Source organism: Aotus nancymaae, unplaced genomic scaffold, assembly GCF_030222135.1.
Source record: "Aotus nancymaae isolate 86718 unplaced genomic scaffold, 86718_ANA_hifiasm-v0.15.2.pri h1tg000028l, whole genome shotgun sequence".
In the NCBI taxonomy this organism is placed as follows: Eukaryota; Metazoa; Chordata; class Mammalia; order Primates; family Aotidae; genus Aotus; species Aotus nancymaae.
In genome coordinates this window covers 13,237,509-13,254,183 of record NW_026988441.1, presented here as the reverse complement: position 1 = coordinate 13,254,183, position 16,675 = coordinate 13,237,509, and the positions used below count along the sequence as shown (strand labels likewise).

Genomic DNA, 16,675 nt, shown 5'->3' with positions numbered 1-16,675 from the left:
CTTTTCTCAAGGGCGTCCGGCACTTATAAAAGATACTTCTGTAAATTATTTACTGACGTGCTAATTTACATACGTTTCCCAACTAACTGCGCAGCCATTTCTCCATCTCTCACCCCCGTTCCTGGGCAGCGAGGAGGAGGAGCTGACCATGTAAATGAAGTCACGCGCACCGCGCTCCCGGACCCGGTGCTCCGCGCAGGGGGATGGGGAGGGGGGTGGGCCTCTCCATGTAAATTACATCATTTGCGTGCCCCGCCCCGCCGACGCCGCTAGATTCCAACAAGCAAGAAACACCCTCTCCCACACCCGGCCTCTCTCACTGCGTTTCCGCACCCGCGCAAAGGGGGCGGGGCGGAGGATGCAAATGAACCTCGTGTCGGCCAAGCACCTAAGTTTCCTATCGCCCGGGTGTTGGGGGGTGGTCCCGAACTTCCTCGCCCCGCCCCGCGCGGCTTGGGCTTGCGCAGGCGCTGTCCCCTCCGCGGGGAGCGGTCACGTGCCCACTGGGCGAGGCGAGGCGGGGCGGGGCGTCGCGCGCGGTGGGGGCGGGGCATGGCGCGCTGTGCGGCGCAGGGCGGCTGGCACAAACGGCGGCGCCGGGGCCGGAGGAAAAAGCTCGGTGAGGAGGTTGCGGGGCGAGAAGGGAGCGGGGAGGAGACAAAGTCGGAGCCGGGGCGCCGGCGCGAGCCGGGCGAGGCGTAGGGGCGCGCTCCGGGGCCCGCGGGTGCTACCCCTGGGAGGGGGATGGGGGGTGCGGCGCGGGGGAGGGGACGCGCGCCGGGGATGTAGGGTGCCGGCGGTTGGGGGGTGGGGCGGGGGCGGGGGCGGGGAGCGCGAGCCGGGCTTAGGCCGAGGGGAGGGGGAAGGGAGGGGGTCCGAGCGGTCCCTAGGCCCTGCCCCTGTCGCTTATGTGCTCAGAAGGGGCCTCAGGGCCCGCCCCGGGCGGGGGGCGTGGGGGTACCCGGGAGGGGGCGACTTTTTCCCTCGTCCTGTCTTGGGGTGCGTGCACCCTCCTTCGTTCTTCCCTCTGTCGCCGTGGACCCTCTCCCCGAGGGCCCTTCCCGTCCGTCGGTCTTGGGACCTCCCTTCCGTCTGGATGTGTGTCCGCCCCCGACCAGCTTCCTCCCGTCGGACTCGGGTCGACCCCACAGCCCCGCTCCGTCCCGGGCCCTCCCTCCCAGCTTCCCTCCGGTCTGTTTTTCGGTCCCTGGGTCCCTGGGTCTCTTTGTCCCTGGACTCCCCAGTTTCCTCTGTTGACCCCGCCACCCCCAACTCTGACTGTCTCTGGATCCCCCACATTTCTCTGTGTCTCTCTGGAACGCCAAGGCAGATCCCTCGTATTTTGCAAACCCTCTCTTCTCCACCTCTCCACACCACCCTTTTCTACTCCCGTGTGTGTGGTTACCGCATCCCACAACCCGCCCCACAGTCCTCTGTCTTGGGGTCATCTACCCAGCCTCTGGCCTCCAGCCTCTCCCCATCACTGCCCCTTAACTGTCAGCAGACTCCCGCACCCCCAGATTGTCAGGGTCCTCTCCTGGACTTGGCCTCAGGTTTTGGGGAGTCTCTATAGCCAAGTCTGTACTGGTTGTCTTCCTCGCTGCTGCCCATACCATCTCCCTTTCCCCTGCCTGCCGGTCTCTAGCTCCTTTCACATCTCTTTTTTTTCCTTTCTCTAGCCACCCTGAAGGGTCCCTTCCCAAGCCCTTAGGGACGGCAGAGGACTTGGGGACCTGCAAGCAATCCCCGGGGCACGAGAAGAGCTCTCGCTGTTTGCCCTGCCTCACCCTGCCCCACGCCAGGCCCGGTGGCCCCCAGCTGCATCAAGTGGAGGCGGAGGAGGGTGGCACCATGGGCCCGGGCGGTGCCCTCCATGCCCGGGGGATGAAGACACTGCTGCCATGGACAGCCCGTGCCAGTCGCAGCCCCTAAGTCAGGCTCTCCCTCAGTTACCGGGGTCTTCGTCAGAGCCCTTGGAGCCTGGCCGGGCCAGGATGGGGGTGGAGAGTTACCTGCCCTGTCCCTTGCTCCCCTCCTACCACTGTCCGGGAGTGCCCAGTGAGGCCTCAGCAGGGAGTGGGACCCCCAGAGCCACAGCCACCTCTACCACTGCCAGCCCCCTTCGGGAGGGCTTTGGTGGGCAGGATGGTGGTGAGCTGCGGCCACTGCAGAGTGAAGGTGCCGCAGCGCTGGTCACCAAGGGGTGCCAGCGACTGGCAGCCCAGGGTGCCCGGCCTGAGGCCCCCAAACGGAAATGGGCTGAGGATGGTGGGGATGCCCCTTCACCCAGCAAGCGGCCCTGGGCCAGGCAAGAGAACCAGGAGGCAGAGCAGCGGGAGGGTGGTATGAGCTGCGGCTGCAGCGGTGGCAGTGGTGAGGCCAGCGCTGGGCTGATGGAGGAGGTGCTGCCCTCTGCGCCTGAGCGCCTGGCCCTGGACTATATCGTGCCCTGCATGCGGTACTACGGCATCTGCGTCAAGGACAGCTTCCTGGGGGCAGCACTGGGTGGCCGCGTGCTGGCCGAGGTGGAGGCCCTCAAACGGGGTGGGCGCCTGCGAGATGGGCAGCTGGTCAGCCAGCGGGCGATCCCGCCGCGCAGCATCCGTGGGGACCAGATTGCCTGGGTGGAAGGCCATGAGCCAGGCTGCCGAAGCATCGGTGCCCTCATGGCCCATGTGGACGCCGTCATCCGTCACTGCGCAGGGCGGCTGGGCAGCTACGTCATCAACGGGCGCACCAAGGTAAGGCTAGGTGGGGGCCTCTGTGCAGGGGCTTTGCAGCACCCCAGTGTGGCGTCCAGTGCTCTGAGCACAATGGATTTGGAGACAGGCATCTGGGAAGTCACAGAAGGGTTTAGGCTGTTCTGTGGAGGGGGTACTCTCACTTGTGGGGACTTGTCAGGGGTGGTGTCTTTGTCCTCCCTATGGGCCTTAATGTGTGCACCTGTAAGCCAGGAGTTTTGGCCTGGAGCCACAGTGGTTCTTGACTTTGCCAGGAACCCTCTTGAAGAACCTCACGAGAGCTGCTGACATTCACAGCATGGGCCATGGTGGGGTTTACGGCCTCCTGGTGTCTGTGGCCCCAGACCAAGAACGGTGATGTAGACAGGCACACAGTTCACCTGTCCATCCTCTGTTGCTGTCTGCCCTTCCTGTGCTTCTGCATCCATCCTTCCCTGTCTGCTGGCCCGTGTCCCTTGGTCGTCCATCCTGTCTCCCAGGCAGGAGAAGCAGAAGGGGGAGGTGGCTATGAGGAGTGAGCCCTGGGCTGAGGTAAGGGAAGGGGTGCTGTCCGCTGGGCTGAGTGCCTGGGCCTGGACTGCACTGTGCCCTGGGTCCCCACTGTGGCACCTGCATCCAGGACAGCCTCCCGGGGGTGGCACTGGGTGGCTGCCTGCTGGCCGGGGTGGAACTCTCTTTCCCGTCTCTCCCACCAGTCCCCGCCTGAGTCCCTGCCCTCCATTCCCCGTCCTGTGTGTCACTTCGTCCCTTTCCATCTCTGCTCTCTTCTCTCTGCCTTAATTTGTTTCTTCTTAGTCCCTTTTGCTTTTTGCTTTCAAACAATAGTTCTTAATTGTATTTTGGAGCCTGGGTCTTTTTGAGACACTGTCAGAGACCACAGATCCTCTCTTAAGACAAATGCTCATTTGCTTGGAGTTTATGGGCAGCTGTCAAGGCTCATGGCCTCCAGCTACCTGGTCAGGAGCCCAACACAGGAAGTGGTCCACAGTGCCTTTCCAGCCTGCTGACACAATTATTCTCTTCATGGGCAGTGTAGGGGCCCTGGCCTTGAGTCCAGGGCTTGGTGTCCTTTGGACAAGGGCCCGTGGGGAGTGCCCACTGCTCAGCACAGCTGGCTGATGGCACGGGCTGTGTTGTGCCCTGCAGGCGTGAGGCTGAGCTCCTGATGTCCCCTCCCTTCTCCTGCAGATCCCATCTTGGGTTCTGCCTCTGTGTGGCTTTCTTTTCAGGCTGGAGCTGGCTCAGGGACCAGGGCTCCCCCGGGGCCAAGGACTGTTTCCTCCCCACCCCAGCTGGAACTTGTTCTACTTCCCTCTCCCTCCTGTTACTTGATAGCTGGGCCAGAGCCGGCCCCTCCCTGGGCTTGGCTCCTGTGCAGGCGGGATCAGTGGCCTCCCTGGCTCAGCATCTTTACCCCAGGTTGGCCGTCGTCCTCATTGCGGGGAGACCAGAAGGGTTGAGTGGCCCAGATGGGACACTACCCTGACCCTCAGTTTGCTGATCCATGGAATGGGAAAACCAGGTTACCTCCCCAGCATGTCTGTGCCAGTTTGAGGAGGGGAGAAGATCTCTTGTCTTTTGGTGCCTATCTGATGCCCATCTTCCACGTGGCTGGGGACAGGGTCCTCGTGAAGACTGGGAATGGGGAGTGGGGTTGGGACTTTTGTAGCCCTAAGGGACCCTAATTGCCCTAGGGAGGTAAGGACCAGCCAGGCTGGACTGGGAACTTAGGGGAAGCCTCCCCTCCCCAGGGAGACAGCAACTCCAGGCTTTCCCACTTTTAGAGGGCCCCATCTGGACACTCTTACGGACCTTGGAGCAAGACTGTGGGGTGCCGAGGTGGGTCGCAGCAGTTGCCGTGGGAACATGGGTCACCAGTGTAGCCAGAGCCAGTGGCAACCTGCTTCTCAGTCATTCTGAGTGGAGCTCCTGTGTTCCTAACTTCCCCTAGCTCCCTGGTTGGGGACAGGTACTCGGTTGACCTGTAGGTGGGAGAAGGTTGACTCCCACTAGCAGCAAGGGCTACCAGAGGGGACTCCAGGGAGGGTCCAGCTTGCTTGGTTTGCTCCTTGAAGAGCAGCTTGGAGGTGGGACCGGCTGTCATTGGCTCAGTCACAGGCTTCTGACTGGCATATCTGTGTAGTGGTGGTGGGGCTTTTGGCAGACACATTGTCACCAATAGCCTTTAAGTCTTCAGTCTCCTGGCTCTGGTCCCATCTGTCCCTCCCCTAGGTGGGATGAGTGGAGAGAAAGTTTCCTGAGGTTTTCCCTTATGAGGGCAGGAAGTAGATGCTTTCTTGGGGCCAGAGGATGCTTTCACCCTCAAGGTGTGTGTATGTGGGGGAAGGGTGGGGCCCTAAAGGAGCAGGTTCCTGTTTCTGCGCGAGTCCTGTGTGCTTGGTGGGAGGTGCTGTGTGAGAGTGGACAGGGCAGGAGGGAACACAGGAGGGCTCGGGTGCAGAGGAGGCCCAGAGCAGCGCACTCGGTCAGCAGGTACTGCACTGCGCACTGGGGACGCCCACCTGGCCCCAGGGGCTTCCCTGTGGCTGCTTTCCAGGGCAGTACTAGATAAACAGGTGCCTCCGCTGATGCCATGTTGCTGTCAGCTGGAGTACTCAAGGTGACCCTTGACCTCTGAGTCCTGAACAAAAAGGGCCAGAAGGAAGTGTGTCCCAGGCCAGTGCAGAGGCCTTGTGGGGGCGATGAGCTAAGCCTGTTGAGGCATGGCGCAGAGTGATGGGAGTGGCACATGAGGTTGGGGGCCTTGGCGGCTGTGGCTGGGAATTTGTATTTTCTCAGGATGCAGTGAAGACCTGGAGACAGGGGCTCTGGCTGCCATGTGGGGATGAATTGTGGCAGGAGGAGGGTGCAGCGCTCGGCCCCTTCCCCTCACCCATTCACCTGCATCATCAGTGTGATCTCTGATTGGCTTCCTAACTGGGGAGGCCTTGCCCATCTCCAGTCAGCACCTCACTGCTTCCGAGCCTCCTGGGCCACGGCCAGGTTCTCCTCTCCCAGTGAGGTGGTTGCTCAGAGCACTGACCCATCTGCAGGGAGTGAGCAGTGCAGAGAAGGTGCCCGCTCCTCATCCTTGGGGTGCAGCAGCTAGGGTTTTCCCTGGGGGCCTTGTCACTAATTGGACTCTGGTGCTGCCAGAGAGAAGGTTGTTGGCTTTCTGCTGCTAGGTGGCCATAGACCGTGGCAGCCCTCTCTTTCCAGGGCAGGGTCTGTGGTGGATCAGGTGCACATGGTTAATGCAGAGCAGCTTAGCATCCTCAGAGGGGTGAGCCCTGGGATAATGTGCTGGGAGGCATCCTGGGGAGGGTGAGGATTGAAGCGGCGCAGCCTGCCGTGGCGTGCCTGCTTGGCAAGCATCCTGTTGTGGCCGCAGCCACTGATGTTTGATCGCGAATGTTTATCTTGGGGCTGTCTTGCTGGGCTGGGCCCGTAGGTGTAGCTGAGGATTGGTGGGGAGCGGAAGCCGGCAGAGTTGTACCGGGGCGGAGAGGTCAAGGTGGATGGTCCAGGCCGGGGAGAAGCTGAAGGTCCTTGTGCTGGTCCTCCCCTTTTTGTCTACTATCTCATCTTGCCACTATAGTGACTTTGGGCAGAGGGTGGGACAGGGACCTTTTTTATTTTTAAATGGCATTTCAGCCCGTGCTCCGGCTCTCTGTGTGGCAGGCACTGTGCTGGCTGTCTTCCCAGACACTTGTTATCTTGTTCGCTTGTTACACAACCTGTGACATAGCTGTCAGCTGCATTTCATGGATGAGGAACCTGGGACCAGGAAGTTGCCTGCCTGATGTCACAGCTCATGTGGCAGCACTGAGACTCGAACCAGGGAATTGGGCCTGCAGAGGTGGCTGGGCCATTTCCTTTACCTCTCAGCCACCTTTCTGCCAACTCCCTGATGACAGACATCCCGGGGCCCTGGCTGCAGCATGGAAAGAACCCTGTTAGACAGAGAAACCAAGCCCTAGAATGAGTCCTGTTAGAGCTCCGGGGGATGGGAGTCAAGAACCTCCAAAGTTATGTTCTCAGAGGGGTGAATTGGTAGTGCTATAAACAGAGAAGTGTTTATTAGCCTTGTACACGAGACAGTTGAGGCCCATTCAGGTGGAAGTGGCGAGGGTTACCCAGCAAATTATCCTTGGAGTTGGAATTAGATCTCACTTTCTATTCAGACTCTAGGTTTGGTTCCTGTTCAGATATATATGGGACAGATAATTTAGTGGGGATTCTTTGTAGTCTAGGGCAGCAGTTCTCAACATTGCTGCATAGTAGAAATTACCTGGGAGCTTTTACAGATTTCAGGCCCTTCCTTAGGCCGGGTACATCAGAACCTCAGAGCTCCCCGGGGTTCCACTCCACAGCCAAGGGTAAGAACCCCAGGTCTAGGGCTGTGAGACCACCTCCCTGAACATCTAAAAATGTTTAAATTGGTATTAAATGGAATGGCTGAGGTGGGATTTGGGGTATCTTAAAAAAAAGCATCAAATCCTCTGTTACTCATTGAGCCCTAGCTGGGTGCCAGGCCCCAGGTATGTGAGTGGGAGGGAGTGGGCTCTTGAGGCCCAGGAGCTGAGGTTGCTGATGGACTTGGGGATGGGATTTTGGCTGAAAAAGGAGAAAGTCTTTTGGGGCAGGAGCTTGGATCCCAGGATATTCAAGGAGTCAAGGGGAAAACAGGGGGCAAGGAGGGGTGGGAAAATAGGTAATTCATGGCTGCTTCTCCAAGACGTGCCCGCCTAGCCCCAGTAAACCTCCCTCCCTCCATCCCTGCCAGGCCATGGTGGCGTGTTACCCAGGCAATGGGCTCGGGTACGTAAGGCACGTTGACAATCCCCACGGCGATGGACGCTGCATCACCTGTATCTATTACCTGAATCAGAACTGGGACGTTAAGGTAGGGGTGAGGGCGAGGGTGGGGCCGGGGCTGGGGCCGGGCAGGGGTGGCGTGCATCCACTCCATTTTCCACTCTCAGCCCAGATTCTGGCATTCTCCTGTTCCTCTTCAACCCACAGCAGGCGGTGCGATCTGCCGGCTCTTCCTGGGAAATGGCACCTCCTCCTCTCTAGCTGACTGTGTGGTGGGAACTCCCCTCTTTCCGGGAATGGTGCTGTCTGCCCAGCCCCACCCGGCCTTGTAATGAACACTTTCCCCCTTTTCCTGTCTTTAGTAGCTTCCTGCCCATCTCCATGGTGATGCAGACTCTGGGTTGTCATTCATTTTGAGAGCCCGAGTGGTGGGAGGGAGTGATGTGGGCAGACGCTGCGCCCCCTGGTGGGCTCCCGGGGCGCCGTGGGAGGCAGCGGCTCTGGGTGGGACCAGCCAGCCTCATCCTCTGGCCCACCCCCAGGTGCATGGAGGCCTGCTGCAGATCTTCCCTGAGGGCCGGCCGGTGGTAGCCAACATCGAGCCACTCTTTGACCGGTTGCTCATTTTCTGGTCTGACCGGCGGAACCCCCACGAGGTGAAGCCAGCGTATGCCACCAGGTATGAACTGTACTTCTGGGGATGCACCCAGCTGCTCCCCTTGTGATAGTGTCCCGTCAGAGCCCCAGAGTGACTAGGGAGTGACAAAGTACTGAGAAGGGGCCTAGGTGGGAGCAGAACCGGGTGGAGATGGTAGCTGGAATTGCAGAAAACTGATGTCCAACCACCCCGGTCCCCAGGTACGCCATCACTGTCTGGTATTTTGATGCCAAGGAGCGGGCAGCAGCCAAAGACAAGTATCAGCTAGGTATCTGCTTCCCTCCCTCCAGTCCTTCTTATTCTGTGGGTCCTGTTGGGCCTCACGCCACCCCATCCCCCTCATCAGCCTCTCGTTAAATCCCACCACTCACTTTTCCTCATCTCTGCCCACCTTCCTCAGACAGCCCACTCTCCTGGTACCCCAACAGGAGCCCCATTTCTTCCTGGTCCTCTCCTCATCTCCCCAGGTTTCCCTTGGCTTTTTCGTCCGTTCCCTGATGACTCACCATCTCCTGTCCCCTCTCACCCCCAGCATCAGGACAGAAAGGTGTCCAAGTACCTGTATCACAGCCACCTACGCCCACCTAGTGGCTAGGTCCCAGAGCCGCATGGCAGACAGCTTGCCCTGACTTCAGGAGAGCCCTGCGCTCGTGCTGGCCGCTCCTTCCCTGCCACCGCTGCTGCTTCTGACTCTGCCTCTGTCCTGCCTGGCGTGGAAGGCTCTGTCTGTTGCTGAGGACCAAGGAGCAGAAGAGACCTCTGCTGCCCCGTGATGGGGGCTGGGGTTGTGACCAGGACAGGGGGCAGCCTTGGAGGCCACCGTTACCAACTGAGGCTGGGGGCCTGGGTCCTACCCTGTCTGGTCATGACCCCATTAGGTGTGGAGAGCTGGGAGGAGGCATTGTCACTTCCCACCAGGAGGCAGGATTTGGGGTTGCGGTGAGTCATGGCCTCTTGCTGGCAATGGTGTGGGGGGAGTACCCCCAAGCCCTCTCACTCGTCCAGCCTGGAATGTGAAGTGACTCCCCAACCCCTGTGGCCATGGCAGGCACCTTTGGGACTGGGCTGCCACTGCTTGGGCAGAGTAGAAGGTGCCAGGAGGAGCATGGGTGTGGAAGTCCTATCAGCCAAGAAATAAAAGTTTACCTCAGAGCTGCACACATCTGACTCCATCTGCAATTTAGGGCTTTTATTGACCAGGGAGTGTATGGAGGTTTGAGGGCCAGCGAGCCCACCATAGTGGAGCCTGACCTCAGCAGGCCTCTGAGGTAGTTGGAGCTGGAAGGCTGCGGGGGGACATTGCTCAGGCCAGTGCACTGCAGGTGAGGTGGATGGAGCTGGGGTTTACCACAGGGAGCAGGCGCAGAGCCTCTGTAGGACGGCACTAAGGAAGAGGAAGCTCTCCGAGTGGGCCAGGCCTGCGCCCAGGTACATTTGCTTTCCTGGGTACACGGGTGCATAATGATCACCATGCACCCCCGAGCCGGTCCAGGCTGGTCCCCTTCCTTTCCTGCCAGCACCTGAGGGCATGAAAACATCATTGCCCTGGAACTTGCCCTTGCTGTCCAGGAAGTTGGTAGGGTTGAAGCAACTCTGGGTTCTTGAATTGAGTGGGTCCTGGTGCACAGTCACAAGCAGGGGAATCAAAGGTGCCCTGGGGGTACGTGCAACTCAGGTTACCTGTGGACTTGGTGAGCACGTACACCTCCTCCATCCAAGATGCTTTTTAGACCAGGTGGATAACACACCTGTAATCCCAGTATTCTGGCTCAGGAGGGTGGATCACTTGAGGTCAGAAGTTTGAGACTAGCCTGGCCAACATCGTGAAACCCCATCTCTACTAAAAATACAAAAATTAGCGAGGCGTGTTGCCAGGTGCCTGTAATAGCAGCTACTCAGGAGCCTGAGGCAGGAGAATCGCTTGAACCCTGGAGGCGGAGGTTGCAGTGAGCTGAGATTGCACCACTGTACTCCAGCATGGGCAACGGAGACTCAAAAAAATAAAAAGCCTAAGGGAAGGTGGGCCTTCCTTCCTGCTCCAGGGATAACTGCTTCAGTTGGCACAGTGCACGCGCTCCCGTTCTGGCTGATCTCGGAATACACGCTTATGCACCCGGGCCCCGCACAGGATCCCCAGACTCTGTGGGCACCTTGGGCAGAAAGTGGTCTCTCAGGTAGGTGTCGCGAATGAGGGCGCGCGGCGGCACCACGCTGATGAAGCGCTGGATCTCAAGCAGCACTGCATTGGTGTAGGGCAGGTGCATGTGGTCATCCAGGCTTGCGGTGCGTGGCCACCCTGCCACAGTGTGCAGCTTCAGTGCACCTTGTGGGGAGCCAGGGGAGGTTGTGAGCTGCGCACTTCGGGACCCTCCAGCCATCCCCAAACCACAGCCTCCCATTCTGGGTGTCTCCAGCTCGCAAACCTGCTACCTCTGGGTACCTAAGTAGAATAAGGAGCCCATAGTGCAGAGTGGTGCTCGTGGTCTCGGTGCTGCCAAAAAAAAAAAAAGTGTCGTGATTACCAACGTCTCCTCCTGCATCCTGCTGCTGCTGTGGGCAGAGGAGACACCCTGTTGCGTGCTAGGCACTTGGTGGGCAGCATGGACAGTTAGGGAGCTGGGATCCACATATACCTTAGCCATCTGGTCGACGAAGCAATCGATGAAATCGCGAGTCTCCACCAGCTGCCACATCTGCCGGTGTCGCTGGATTTGCTGAGAGATGAAGACCTTCAGCTCCAAAGAGTTTCCGGAGATTAGGTGGTGCGGCCATGGAGCCAGTCCATGAGAGACGGGAAAAATGTCCATCTGGAGAGACAGGGCCTCAACAAGGGCCCTGGACGAAGCCACTAGGCCTTAGTTTCTTTAGACGAGGAAGATTGCACCAGGACTTTGATACTGGAGCTTCTAGAACTCTTCCATTCCAAGAATCTCACCTCACTCTAATGATCCACTGTAGGTAGGTCTGCAGACTCGCGATTTGGCATAAGGCTGGACTCAAAAGGGAGAGACTGTGGCCAGCCCTCTCACGTCGCCCTGTCTAGAACTCAGGATGTGGAAGGTGTCATTAAAGAGGTTCAGGAGCGTCAGAAACTCCGGGTCCCCATAACCATAGTGGTTCCTGAAGACAACAGATAACATTGAATGCAGCATTATCCAGTGGCCCATGGGGTCAAGCCGGGCTCTTGGGGGTGGGAACAGGACCGTGGTCTTAACGTGTGGTCCGGCCCCCAGCCAGCTCCGTGGGCTTATTGGTTTTCTTAAAGCCACACACCTTCCAGTGGCCCCACCTTGGCAGTCCAAGGGCCACACCCACACCAGGCCCTTCTGCTCTCCCGGCCAGGCCGCATCAGTGGTGGCTTGAAGCAGACCAGCCGCCGCCTCCAGGACGCGCGCCTCCATACTCCGCGTACCCAACCCGAAATCCAGCGCTCCCAAGTGCAAAATTGCGCAGTGTCCGCCAGGGCGTCCTGTTAGAAAACAGGATTCCTGTCGGGGAGACAGGAAAAGAGGCGGGCCCAGGAGTTGGCCACGCCCCGTCCAGGAAGCGCCGGGTCGCTAGCTACATCCCTTTCTGGGCTTCCGACCCCTGCAGCTGCTTTCCTTCGCTTTGCTTATTTACCAGACCACTAAGTGCCCTATCCACACGCTGGCCCCTCCTTTGTTGGTCTCGATCCCTGACCTGTACCCAAAGGCTCTCGGGCTTTGAGTCTTTGGCTCTTCTCTCTTCTCGGCTGCGGGGTGAAGCTCGGTTCGAACCTGACGCTTTAGCGCCTCCCTGCCCTCTCTCGGCTGTGGGCACCTGGTGGGTTGGAGTCTCTGTCAGGCCCTGCCTCCATTTTCCCACCTCTACCTTTAGGGGCCCATCCTGGAGCATCCCGGCCGGGACGTCCAGCCCCGGGCCTCACCGTTAACGCGTGTGAAGCGTTCGAAGACGGCCATGGACCCACGGCCGGACAAGGCATCGGCCGGTAGCACCAACGCCGCACACACAGCGCCACTGCAGGCCGCGGGCCCAGCCACACTGCGAGCACCGGGCCCCAGCGGCGGGAGAGCACCAGGGGCCGGTGCTCAGCAGGTGCCCATCGGGTTCCTCATCCGAGCCCTCGCCCCCACCTCCCTCTTCCTTCAGACCCAGGAGTTCCCCCCCCACGCCAGCCCCTCATTCCTCAGGGTCAGGAGTTCAGATCCCCAGCTCCTTCCTCCCTGAGACTTAGAGGAGTCCAGGCCCCCTCTTCCTTCTTCCCGTGGAACCGAGAAGTCCTACCTCCCAGCCTTCTGCACTCTCAGAGGACTCCTGGACCCTCAGTACTCGGCCTCACCGCCTTGAACCAGGAGAACAGACCCGCCCTGCTCCCTCTTCCCACAGGCTGATTTCCTGCTCTGGGCTCCTCCCTTACGACCCAGTGTCCTGGTCCCAAGCTCGCTAGGCTCCTTTCCTAGAACTCAGGAGTCCGGGGCACTCATCCTTCCTGTCCTTCCTCAGGATCTTAGAGGACAAGCCCTCAGCTGTCTTCATTCAGGAGGTGTTCTAGTCCCCAGCCCTGCCTCCAAGAATCCAGAATTCTGTTCCCCCATTTCTGTGGGGTTACCTCCAGGAGTTCCCGGTCCAGGCCTCTGGACTACAGCAGCAAGTTTCCCAGCAATGGGAGCGGCCTGAGCCAGGGAGGTAGGGACCCCTGCATCTGAGCACCGCACCCACCTACCCCCACCATGCCAGCGCCAGCACCAGAAGCCACAAGAGCAGCGCCACGATCCCCCGATCATCATGCCTGCCGTTCTCCACGCCTGCACCCCTTCACCTCTGTTTGATTTCCAAGGGGTCTTAGGGGTGGAGACCCGAAGTGGGAGGAGTGGACGTCTCCTGGCTGCTCATTCTGTGGATTCCCCAACCCGAGGTCTCCACCCTGTCCCCAACCCTAGTGGAACTGTGCCGTGGCTCCCCTGGCTTTTGTGTGTGTGTACCTGCCTCAGCCTGTCCTACTTAGCAACTTTGGGGCACCAGCATTTTCATATCAACACGCCCAGCCAACAGGTGCACCATCCTGAGCCCTTAGCACCTTTGAGTCCAACTTACTTGGCCTATAGATGTATTCCTCAACCTCTGAGCCACCTGTGGGCCCCCTGAATGCTATACCCAGTACCTCTGGTTCATGAATACCCACCCCTTTGTGACAGGCTCGCCAGTGGATCCTCTTTATTACTGCCTCTGGCTTTTTCCCCAACTCCTGACTCTTCTTCCATTTGCTCTGGTAGGCTGTCCTCTGGAATGTTGGCTTTTCTAGGGCAGGGATTTCGTCTTGTTCACTTCTGTATCCCAGCATTTAAAACAGTGCTCAGCACAGCAGTAGGCACTTAGTAAATATTTGTTGAATGAGTGCACATTTTTCTTCCTCCCTACTTCTGTTTGTTTATTTATTTTTGAGACAGCATCTCGCTCCGTCAGGCTGCAGTGCAGTGGTGTGATCTCGGCTCACTGCGACCTCTGCCTCCCATGTTCAAGTGATTCTCCTGTCTCAGCCTCCCGAGTAGCTGGGACTACAGGTTCAGGCCACCACACCTAGCTAATTTTTTGTATCTTTAGTAGAGATGGGGTTTCACCATGTTGGCCAGGATGGTCTTGATCTCTTGACCTGGTGATTCGCCTGCCTCAGCCTCCCAAAGTGCTGGGATTATAGGCGTGAGCCACCGCTCCCGGCCCATCTCTATTTTTCATAGAGACAGGGTCTTGCTATGTTGGCCAGGTTGGTTTCAACTCTTGGTCTCAAACGATCCTCCCTTCTCAGCCTCCTAAATTGCTAGGATCACAGGCGTGAGCCACCGCGCTCCACCTCTTTCTTCCCTCTCCTCCCCTCCTTTCCCTTTCTTCTCTTCTCTTCCCTTCTGTCTGTCTTGTTCTGTTGCCCAGGCTGGAGTGCAGTGGCACCATCACAGCTCACTGCAGCCTCGACCGCCTGGGATCAAGTGATCCTCCCACCTGAGCCTCCCAAATAGCTGGGACTAGAGGTGCACAGCGCCACGCCCGGCTAATTTTTTAAATATTCATAGAGAGCAAGTCTCAATATGTTGCCCAGGCTGGTCTTGAACTCCTGGGCTCAAGTCATGCTCCCGCCTCAGTGTTTCTCATTCTAATTAGACTGGATTTCTCTGTTTCTTCCTGGCTTTCTTTTCCTCCCTTTTTCTTGTTCTCTCAGGTCTCTCTATCTCTCATTTCTGTTCTCTTTATTTATCTCTGTTTTAGGGTCTCCTTGTCTTTCCTCTCTCTGGACATCTCTGTCTCTCCCTTTTCTCAGTGGCTCTCTTTCCAGTCTTTGATTTCCGATCTCTCTGCCATCCCTGCGTATCTCTCTGTCTCTTCCTCTTTCTCTCCATCTCTCTTCAGGGTCTCCATGTGTTCTTCTCCATCATCTCTCACTACTCGTCTTTCTCAGGACCTCTGAGTCTCTCCATCTCTCCCTCTCTCCCCCTACCTCTGTGGGCCCTGGGGTAGACTGTGGTCAGCCTGTGATGGGAAGAGTATGGGTATTAAAGAGCTGACACCTTAATCCGCACGTGGGGACCGCCTATAATCCTCACTCCAGCCAACCCCATGCTCAGCAGAGCACGTCCCAGTTTCTGCATCGCCTTGGGGAGACCCCGTTCAGGGTAGGACCACTCAGGCCACTTCCACTCTGCCTGAATCTGGCTCAGTGTGCTTTGGGATGCCAGCCCAGTGAGAGCAGCCACCACTGTCAGCAGGATGTTAGGGTATTAGGTCTGGTGGGTTGGGAAGCTACATGCCTGGGGTTGCTGTCCCCACCCCAAAGGGGGAGAATTTAGCTGGGTGTGATGGCACGCACCTGTAATTCCAGCTTGGCGGGAGCCTGAGGCAGGAGAATCACTTGAACCCAGGAGGTGGAGGTTGCAGTGAGCTGAAATTGAGCCACTGCACTCCAGCCTGGGTGACAGAGCGAGACTGTCTCAAAAATAAAAATAAAAATGAGCCAGTTGTGGTCATAGTGCAGCCTGTAGTCCCAGCTACTCAGGAGACTGAGGGGGGAGGATAACTTGAGCCTAGGAGGTTGAACCTTCAGTGAGCTGTGATTATGCCATTGCATCCCAGCCTGAGAGACAGAGTGAGACCATGTCTCCAAAAAAAAAAAAAAAAAAAAAAGAAAAAAAAAGAAAAAAAGGGGGTGGGGGGAAGGAAAGAATAGAATAAAAGAAGTGCAGTGTCTGTAGCCCCAGAGTCTGAATTTAGATCCCTGCTCTGCCTGTTGCTGTGTGATCTTGGGCAGCTCATTTCACCTGTCTGAGCCTTAGTTTGCTCATCTGTAAAAATGTGGTAATAATACTGCTTTGTGGCCGGGTGTGGTGGCTCATGTATGTAATCCCAGTGCTTTGGGAGCATGAGGTGGGAAGATGGCCTGAAGCCAGGAGTTCAAGAGCAGCCTAGGCAACACTGCAAGACTCTGTCTCTTCTAAAGATTAAAAAAATATATATATATTAGCCAGGCATGGTGCCTGTAGTCCCAGCTACTTAGTGGGCAGAAGCAGGAGAATCATTTGAACCCAGAAATTCAAGGTCGTAGTGAGACCTTGAATTGTGCCACTGCACTCCAGCCTATGCAATAGAGGGAGACCCTGTCTATAAAAGAAATAGCCGGGCGCGGTGGCTCACGCCTATAATCCCAGCACTTTGGGAGGCCGAGGTGGGTGGATCACGAGGTCAAGAGATCGAGACCATCCTGGTCAACATGGTGAAAGCCCGTCTCTACTAAAAATACAAAAAATTAGCTGGGCACGGTAACACGTGCCTGTAATCCCAGCTACTCAGGAGGCTGAGGCAGGAGAATTGCCTGAACCCAGGAGGCGGAGGTTGCGGTGAGCCGAGATCGCGCCATTGCACTCCAGCCTGGGTAACAAGAGCGAAACTCCATCTCAATAAATAAATAAAAAAATAAATAATAAAAGAAACAAACAAACAGGAGCCCCCAAACCAAAGCAAGAAACACAGCTGTGCCTCATAGGGAGACTTAAATGAGGCATTTAGAACAGCGTGCAAATAGGGAGTGCCATGTAAGCATCAGTATTTGTTCCTTCTTAGCCTCTCACTTTTCCGTTTCCGTCTCTCTACAGTGCCCTGCAGCTCTTGCATATGCTGTCTGTTTGATATCTCTCTGCTGTCTTTTTATTATTTTTATTTTTAAAATTATTTATTTATTTTTAAAAGATGGGGTTTCACCGTGTTGGCCAGGATGGTCTCGATCTCCTGACCTCGTGATCCACCCGTCTCAGCCTCTCAAAGTGCTGGGATTACAGGCATGAGCCACAGAGCCTGGCCTTCTTATTGATTGATTGATTGATTGATTGAGATGAAGTCTTGCTCTGTCGCCCAGGCTGGAGTGCAGTGGTGCAATCTCAGCTCACTGCAACCTCCACCTCCCAGGTTCAAGTGATTCTCCTGCCCCAGCCTCCCG

General features: G+C 57.5%; 1 protein-coding gene across 6 annotated transcripts; it reads left to right on the top strand.

Annotated features, from left to right (window-relative positions):
• The first annotated feature begins 547 nt into the window (after positions 1 to 547).
• Positions 548 to 9,375, top strand: EGLN2 (egl-9 family hypoxia inducible factor 2). 6 transcript variants are annotated; one of them, XM_021670419.2, is made up of 6 exons: positions 548 to 619; positions 1,680 to 2,741; positions 7,528 to 7,647; positions 8,102 to 8,238; positions 8,418 to 8,485; positions 8,750 to 9,375. In XM_021670419.2, the coding sequence occupies exons 2-6, from the start codon at positions 1,902 to 1,904 to the stop codon at positions 8,803 to 8,805; spliced, it is 1,221 nt and encodes a 406-aa protein (XP_021526094.1). In that variant the 5' UTR covers positions 548 to 619; positions 1,680 to 1,901; the 3' UTR covers positions 8,806 to 9,375. The 6 variants fall into 6 exon arrangements, 5 of the variants coding, with proteins under 5 accessions (XP_021526094.1, XP_012316873.1, XP_064237362.1 ...); XM_012461450.3 differs by lacking the exon at positions 548 to 619 and having other exon boundaries at positions 868 to 2,741; XR_010344265.1 differs by lacking the exons at positions 548 to 619; positions 8,418 to 8,485; positions 8,750 to 9,375 and adding an exon at positions 7,767 to 7,887 and having other exon boundaries at positions 868 to 2,741; positions 8,102 to 8,177.
• The last annotated feature ends 7,300 nt before the right edge of the window (positions 9,376 to 16,675 follow it).